We start from the raw sequence: 9,224 nt of genomic DNA on the forward strand, positions 1-9,224 counted from the left end.
TACTATTATCATTTGTTTTCAAAAAATATTTTCGAAATCACAGTAGTCCTATATGGCACTACTTCTCAACTAACTCAATCACTATGTTAGAAACACAAAGAGGAAACAACTCAGTTGAAAACAACAACCTGCTTTGCTCTTGCTCTTATAGTTCTGCTTTAAAATAAATTGGTTTAATCCTCAAGCATTCTTTCAATCACCTAATAACTGCAGTTAACATAGAAATGGTTGCTTCAGACATTTTTTTCTATACTAATGCTGACTTAATATTAGTCATATCAATTAAACAAGCTGACAGATACTGTCTTTAAAAATACTTAGTTCTGTATAAATCATCTTAGGAGGTTTTTTTAGAGTCAGTTTATCTAAAAACAGACAAAGAATTTCAAAATTCACTGGATTTAGAATTAAAGAAAAAAGAAAAAAAAACAGATACAGAGCATCTAACACAGGGATTATCACTTCCTTCCATCAGTAAAATGCTTCACTAGATCAGCATGTCAAAATACTTTGTTTTTATAGCATGCAGAATACAGCTTCTAAGGCAACTATAAAACCTTCCTTTTTGCCCACCAGGGCAGGTGAAAACGTTACAGAGCTGTAACACATCCAGGCTGATGATAACAATAATCACATCTTCATACTTTCCATTGTGCCTACCATATCGTGAGGGCTATTCAGGGATAATTTAGTTGGGAAAGAAGCGCCAGATTACTAATTCATATGGCCAGACACATATCGGATCATTTCTGTCAAAAATTAGCCCAAGTGCTACTACACTTCTAAAATGAAGAAAACCATGTTGGCAAATTCATCCTCTGTGGGAATTGCTACAGCAGCTGGTCTTTGAGAGATGCTCAATTAAAGCAAGGCTGATGGCTGCTGCTTGACAAATCAATTCAGAGGTGGCAAATACAGAAAAAAGGAACAAAAGCAACTGTGAGAGTGCTGCAGAAAATTTGATGTTGGCATAATTAGCCAAGGAGCAGTCAAATAGAGAAACAGAATTGTAAAGCTATGCATTTTTCTTAAGAATTCTCAAGAAGTAAGATATTCACTATTGTTTTGACTACCTAAAAATCAGAAACGCATTTTTCTTCTTTCATATGACATAATAGTTATAAAAATTCATAGTCAGTAAAACAGAAGGAAAAGATACAAATAAAAATATCAGCTAAAAAAATCTTTGAATTAGCTCATCAGTAATCCACAATAGTATTTTCAAAAGGACCTATTAACCAAATACCAAAGGAACTGTTTACCTGCTGCAATGCCGGGTTATATTTACCTCTATAAAGTTACTATCAAAAGAACTCCTCAGAGAAAGCCAGATTCAGGAAGACTGCAGTTAGATAGCCCTAACAAAACTCTGAAAATAAAAGTGACTTACAAAAAAAAAATCCTGCTGCTGCTGAAATGGGTCATTACAACACCAAATTTCTCTTGTGAAAAGCAAGATTATTTTCTTATATTAAGGAAATGGGACACAGCTCCTGATAAGCAGCACGAACTCTGTCCAGGTTGGCTATTAAGGTCAAGCCTACTGTTTATATAAAAAAGGCAGGCAAAGTCAAAGCTGGGCCTACCTCATCAAAGGTCTCTGTCATTTTTCGCATGACATCCTTCTTGTGCAAACTTTGAAACATCTCTGCTGTTACCATGCCTAGAAAAGTAATGTTTTAAAAACAATTACCAACAACTGTATTACATTAATCAAGTCCAAGTAAGGACTTTATTTTAAATTTAGAAACACCAAGAAATGGGGACTGTTTTATCTCTGTTTACACTGGTATGGGCAACTTATTTATAGGGAGACACAAATTCATTTATAATAGAAAATACTGATGAAGCAAAACAGAAATTCACATTAGAGAAATCTGCCCTGTGTTGTCTGGTATGGCTATTTTCTCTGTCCATTCATTTACTTCAAGGATTTACTAAAGTTTTGCCCACTGCTAGTCAAAGACCCCAAAACATTTCCCATAAGAGAAGGCATATCAGTTGAAGACCTGAAAAAACATCTGAAGTGTAAAAGGTACATTCTAGCTGCTTAAATACACTCAGAATTTTTAGACTAACAGAAGTCTTCTTAAAACTCTTACTTGCCATCCTGAAGCATTTCGCTAGCAGACTGTCCCCAGAAGTCACTGTGTCTCAATGTTTGTTATGAAATAGACAGCTTCACAACCCTCTGGTAAAAGTAACCGCAATGAGGCAAGAGATTGCTTTTCTAGCCACCAAAGCAGGGAGCTTAATTTGCTAGTTGTTTATTTTCAAATATACTAGCAAAAGAAAAGATACTAGGAAATTACAAAACAAATGGTAACTGAAACACTAGATATTTATCAGAATGGTCATCAAAACCATCTTCCCTACATGGGGATTCTGCAAAGTGATGTGACATGAGGCCAATTCAGAAACCTGACCTTGCAAACCATGTTCTAATACAACTCTGAGAGCTGGTATGCTGTAAACACAGAGTCAAAGAATTTAACCAGCAACATTCTTTATTAATTAGTCCTGCCCATCTGGAGTTTGTCTACGAACAGTACAGATTGTAAGTACATGATTTACTGGAGAGAAAAATTCCATTTTAGAAAGCACACTTCAGACTACTCTCACCCACAGACAATGGAAAGGGCTACTAAGAGGGTAAGTTACCTTGACAGCCTGAGCACTGAATGAAGAAGTTGATGAGATCTAGAAGTGCCACATTCCTGTCTTGTTTATAAGCTTCAACCCAGTCATCTACTACAGACTAGAACAGATGAAAGAAACTCATTAGTCAGGAGTCAAACACAGCATGCTGCACTCCACTGAGGACATCCATAATAAAGACACAAAATAACACCGTTCCATCTCCATTAAATTATAAAAATGAGAATAAACTCCACACCATTCTGTTCCATTTCTAATAGTACATGTAAAATACTCCTTCTGGGGCAAAATGAAGTCTTGAACTGCTCATTCACAAGTTCTACTCTAGGCAATGTTGCCATTCACAGATGCTTTGCTCCCTGTTAACAGGGAAAATAACCACAGCTTTAATAAATTTAATATACAAAAAACAAAACATCGTCCTCCTGACTTCTTGCCAGCACTGAGGTAACAGTTTCATTTAAAAAAACAAACAAAACAAAACCAACCAACCAAACAAAAACCCCACATTTAACCTCTGCACCACCTAATAATTAATATTAAATTAATAGTAGCAATTGTCCCTGGGAGTTCTCTTCTTCTCTAGCACCCAGTTTGTGCAGTAGGCTGAAACTGTTCACATACTACACTTACGGCAAGAAACAACTCCAAATTTCACTTCTAGGACAGTACAGCCTACAGACCTGTACGTGACAGGCCCACTGGGACAAACCATCCAGGCTTCAACCCACCTGTAGTGCCACACAGGTCTAATGAACTCTAGCAGCAGCAGCAGCCTGGACTCAAGCTGCTACCTTTCCAAGCCCTTCACATCATGCTTTGCACAGCAGAAGCTGAGCTCTTCAGAGAGCTCTACTGAAGTTAACACAGCTGTAGCACAGCAAAAGTTCATCCACACAAACATTTTGGAAAAACTAAGGTCTCACAACCAAAATATAAATGTATATTTCATGTGTGCACACACATACTTTACTTATAGACACTATCTACTGGAGACATATGTAAAACCCTGTATAAAAATATTCGGGGCTCCAGATTTTAATCCTTCATACACATATACAAATATAATATAAACATACACTCACAGAGCATGGGGAGGTCGGCTTTCTCACACTGAAGAAAGTTGCTAACTATATAGATGCACAGGAAATGTGACTATTATGCAAACTGCTGTCAAACTGCATTGGAATGGAATTAAAAGAAAAATACCAAAAGGCAAGGCCCCAGAAAAAAAAAAAAAAAAAAAAAAAAAAAAAAAGGACTGATTTTCAGAATCCTGAACAACTAACATTTTCTACTGGTGAACCTTTTCTGTATTTTTTAAAATAATTCTCTCTTCATATGTTCAGACATTGCTTTAGGAACATTGGTTTAGGTACATACTTCTTTCCTCTTTTTAAATATCTGACAGCTACTTTTTCACTAATTTCTTGAAGCTGCATTCTTTTCAAGAGCCATGCTCATAACAGTTTTCCAATCAAACACATTTCTTCCCCACCTATGCCAAAACCAGAACAAAATCTCAATGCTCCAGTGCATAAATAACTGAAATGATCACTGTTTATCTGTCTTCCCTCCAACTCCTCTCAGAATTCAGAGCTAGAAATACCTGCATGGCCCGCTTCCCCATGCTAACCACTTCAAACAATGTAACTGCCTCAACCACTTCGCCATTCTGCAGCTGGCTCACTCTTCTGCTACTGGAAGAATTTCTCCTTATGTTTTCACACTGTTCTCGGACCTTCCGTTTCTCTCTCTGAAACAAGTCAAGGAAAGAAAGTATGTGAGAAAATGCAACACGTAACAGCCATTCACAGATACACAAATTATCCCCTAAGAACAAGTTTATTTTGCTCTCATTGTAATGATTTCCCCAGGGTGCTAACTTTTAAGCTTCAAGGACACTGATAAAGTCTTATCAAACATGACCATACCAGAAGGGGATGAAAGAAAGGATTTACCAGTTTGAATTTTTTCTCAACAATGAGTCATAAGCACAGGAAGGTATAACAGAAAATAAGCTTCTGAACACTTGTATACTACCCAGAAGGCACTTTTCAGTGACATCTGTAATTTCTGAAGAATAGACAGCAAGCACAGAAGCTCTTCTACATCTTTTCACTCACAGGATAAACACACAGCCTGCAAATTAACATCAGCTGCACACAGTGCACAGCTAAGGAAGAACACACTCTGAAATGAACTGACTGTTCAAAAGCCAGCATTGAGGCTCTGATGCTGATGGAATTTGGGGGTCAAGCTGTATCCAGTGACTAGATTTTAGATGCACTGTATTGTGATTGTTTTATGTAATACTCAATTTTGTAACAATTGAATGAGACAGAAAATAAATTCCATAATTAAAAAAAAAACTTAAAAATTTTTAAAAATCCACTTACTGGTGTTTTCAGGTTGCCATTTCTCACACTACTGCCGTTCTGCACAGCAGACTCGGGCACAGTCTCATCATGGACAGCATTCTCTCTGAAATGTAACAAACACATTGCAGGGGTTAGCAGTGAGAACACAGAACTACACACTTCAGTACAAACAACAGAAGAAAATAACAACATATACACATATTTTAATATTTTTAATGAATCATTTGGAAGTTATGTCATTTTGTTACTAAAAACCAAACAGCTACCTTTAAAGTACAACAGAAATTTGAGGCCTTTTTCAAACTACTTGTTTTCCTGCAAGATATATAATTAGAAAACTAGCAAGACTATCAAAGCTATCAAGGAAGTAGAAAGTAAGTAAACAAAACAGAAAGCTGACATTGACTTAAGGCGGCCTTTGTTGACTTAGGAGCTTTGCACCATGAAGCAGTAACACAGTATGCCTTCACTTCATGGGTGCTCTACACAAAACAAGGCAATAACATTTGATGGGTCTACAATTTAAAATGAGGGGAAGAAGCTGTTTTACGTTGTCTATAAAACATGCTGAAGAAAAAAGACACATCAGAAATTTCATTTGCAGGTCATTGCTAATATGATGGAGGAATAATTTTATAAATAAAGATGCACCTTCTGGGAGATCTGAAGCAATACATTTATCTGCAATGAAATCATGTCACGTCTCATCATTTCCAATGCTAACAATATGCTTTGCCAAAGGCTATGTTTGAGCAGACGAGCTGGATCCCACTTGTGCAGCAGGTTCAGTACTGGTAGCTGGCTGCTATGGCCTCCTTTAAAGCTACGGTGGCCAGGACATAAGCCAGTTGACTTGTACTATAAGAAGGCACAAAAATAAACATGACAGTGTACAGTTACTTTCATTTTCATGAGACTGCTGCAACAAGAAAGTGTACTAACACAAGTGACCACTTTACAAAGAAAAAAAAACAGTGTATTGCACTGTCAGATACAGTCAACCCTCCAATACCCAGTGCTGGCAAACCCAGATGGAGAATTAACTGTGCTATGGATGCAGAGCCAGCTCGATCCCAGATAGGTTTATCAATGCCAGATAAGCACTGTTGTCGTTCTTCCCAAGACTGTTTCAGTCAGACATTGCCTCTGCAAAGCAAATCCTGAGGCTGAATAGCAGCAACTGCAGGACCAAGGTTCTGACGTTATTTCATTAGTGACAGCAGACAGACATTTTTATTTAAACACTACTTTTTTAATCTACTGGAACACTTCACTGTAAGCGATGTAGAAATAGGCTTCCAAAGACTCGTCTAAAAATTCTATATGAATATAAAAGTCTATAAAAATATATCAAATTTCTAAATACAGTTTTACAAATGCTGAACTTCCCTACACAGAAAAGTCCCATGAAAGTTAAATTCAATCAACATCTTGTCATAGAAATGTTCAAAATGTGCCACAGTGTTTGACAGATGGAAGCCAAGAAAATAACTCGGGATGAACCAATCCGTACATCAGCTGTCTGGACTTCTGCATGTTAAAGAGAGGGATGAAGTATAATTCACAACTGAGTCAGTTCACTATAAGCAATACTTTGCAAAAGTTTTCAAATGTTTTCTTTGATTTGTAATTGCAAGCCATAGAGATTAAGTATCTCAAGCACCACCAGAGACTTCCTAGTTGAAAAGAAAAAGCAGCAAGAGATAGCAATATCTATTGCTTTTCTGACGGCAGTTAGTTCTTCCCAGATTCTTCTACAGACCACAAATAAACAAAAAGAATCCAAACGTGTTTGTCAAGGAGCTGCTTATCCTATGTGATTAAATACTTTCACTCTTTATTTCAAAGCAGACTGCAACATTATGAGGCCGGACTAACATGTCCTTACTTGCACTGTTTCACTAGAACTACAACTCAGACGCCAGCCAACATGGTGGTAACATGTGTTACCTGTTTCTGCATTATACCTCAACATAACGCTCAACACACTCTAAAACAACTTTCCTGAACTATTTACATGTAATATCCAACAACTTACTCCACCCCATAATGAAAATAAACACATTTCGTTTGATTACAGCAACCACAATTGAGTCCAAGTTGAATTAAAACATTTAAATAATGAAAAAATCAGAACTGCTGCAGGACAGTTCAGTCAAGTACTTGTCTGATCACGTACTGCTTTTAATATCTCTGTCCAGAATGTACTTCTTTGAAGCTTCAAACTCATGCGTCTCTTTCCCAAGAACATCCTGAAGGATGGCACTACAGATGGTATCTACTGGCCTTGTGCTACTTACTTTGTCAGTTTATGCCGGGCAAAATGTACCTGTAGCAAAAGGGGCTCAACAAAGTAAGTGAATGCCTGGAATATTCACTTAGTTTCAGAACAGCATGCTTACCAAAGCTCAGCAAAACCTGCAAGAACAAGACGACTGCTGATCTACAGCTTCCTCATGTTGGGCTAACACCACCAAGTAAAACAACATCTCTGTGATAAAACCAGTCAGAGTAACTTTCACATATGCACTAAATATCTGTCTTAAACACTCAACAAATGTAACTAAACACTAAATACTAACACTGAAAAGCCATTTAGTTTCTAAATTGTTTTGATTATTAGTGCACCACAACACATAACAATGCCACAGGAAGCACTGTGCTACAACAGAGAGCCTACACAAAAGTAGAGATTTTTTTAAATCCAGATAATATCAATACTCATGTTCCTCCTTAATCTTTTTTTTTCTTTTTCCTTTTAATACTGGTTTCCAGTAAGGTTATTCATAAAGCAAGTACTTAAACATTTGTAGGAAGAAGGAGCAGCTTCTTCTACATAAGCTACTACATAAGAAGATGAGCTAAATAGCCAGTTACCTTCCTGGCACTTCTGAAACTAAGAGGCTGGCTTCAGATGAAACATACTGGAAAGGACACATGGGAAACTGTATTAATTGTCATCATGGACTATGAGGAATACATGTCTCAGCTTTCATTAGAGTTTAATGAAGCAAAAGACCTGGAGCAGACTTGCTCAGAAGGTGACAGGATCAGCAACGGCTGGGCTGCAACGAGTCCAAAGCATGCAACACTAGACATCTAAGAAGCTTCACTCTTTAGAACTAGACAACATATACCCAAATGTTTTAACTTTATAGTTTATTTATTTACATCTGCTCTTTCTACTTCAAAATACCATTCTGTAAACAACAATATGAACACATTCGGTTTATAGCTCATTTCAACCGATGACTGAAAACTATGAAAGGGAGAAGACTTGACGTATCCCTGATAAAAACAGCTACAGAGAAGCAATGCCCCGCTCAATGCCAGCAGGGAGACTACAGATTCAGCACCCCCAAATTCACCACTGAAGTGAACACATGCATTGACTATGAATCTGCCCATTATTTTTTTTCAAAGTAGGTTCATTTGCACTGTAGCGAATAAGGCACAGAAAAGCTTGTAAGGCCAGGGTCTCTGTCAATCAGCATAAAACACTACATTAAGAAGATGCTAAACAACACATAAAAGGGAATAAAACGGAGACGTTAGTAAGAAGACATAGTGCATAGCAAATCCCTTTTTTTCCCCTCCCACCAAGATGACACATTGTAGACTGTCCCAGTATCTGCAGGGCACAAATTCAAGGGACAGCACCCTGATTTACCAACAAATTTTACAAGCGACCAGTGCCAGGTCTTACTTTTGGCTGGGAAGGTTACTGGCTGCGTTGGGCTCGGCTATCATCTCCACCACATTATTTCAGACAGCAAGCTAACGGGATCGGCACCGCTTTTGAGGAGACTTCACCAAGATCGGTAGCGTCAAAAACTTAGCAAAGCTTTGGCTCTTGCGGGCGTAAACGGCAGCCAAAAACTGTCAAGAAAAGAAAACAGAGAGTTAATTCTAGGCAGCTCCCTTAAGCCAAGCCGGAAAGTCCCCCGCAAAGCCGAGCCGCAGAAGGGGATGCGACCTCAAGACACTAATTCGAAGGGAATTCGGAGGCGGGACCGCTGCACCTGGCGGGAGCCCTGACGAGGCCGGGCGTACAAAGCCGCCGGAGAGCCGCCCGGCCCGCTCACCCTCCTCCCCCCCTGGGGCGGACCCCCGTAACGCCGGCGGCCCCGCGCTCCAGCTCTGCCCGGCGGCCCCCGCTCCGCACCGGCGGGCCGCCTCAGGGGC

The 9,224-nt window shown here is 38.6% G+C and overlaps 1 protein-coding gene across 1 annotated transcript in view; it reads right to left on the reverse strand.

The window, feature by feature from the left end:
- Positions 1 to 8,826, reverse strand: part of LOC104839898 (cohesin subunit SA-2-like) — a 60,690-nt gene extending 51,864 nt beyond the window's left edge. The window contains exons 1-5 of the mRNA XM_010580484.1: positions 8,746 to 8,826; positions 5,058 to 5,142; positions 4,268 to 4,414; positions 2,662 to 2,758; positions 1,587 to 1,663 (exon numbers count right to left, since the gene is read on the reverse strand). Of these exons, the coding sequence (XP_010578786.1) occupies positions 1,587 to 1,663; positions 2,662 to 2,758; positions 4,268 to 4,414; positions 5,058 to 5,142; positions 8,746 to 8,789 (450 nt within the window). The 5' untranslated portion in view covers positions 8,790 to 8,826. The remainder of the gene's footprint in view (positions 1 to 1,586; positions 1,664 to 2,661; positions 2,759 to 4,267; positions 4,415 to 5,057; positions 5,143 to 8,745) is intronic.
- Positions 8,827 to 9,224: the final 398 nt, after the last annotated feature.

This window comes from Haliaeetus leucocephalus, unplaced genomic scaffold (assembly GCF_000737465.1).
Source record: "Haliaeetus leucocephalus isolate CR32 unplaced genomic scaffold, Haliaeetus_leucocephalus-4.0 Scaffold712, whole genome shotgun sequence".
NCBI classification, from domain to species: domain Eukaryota; kingdom Metazoa; phylum Chordata; class Aves; order Accipitriformes; family Accipitridae; genus Haliaeetus; species Haliaeetus leucocephalus.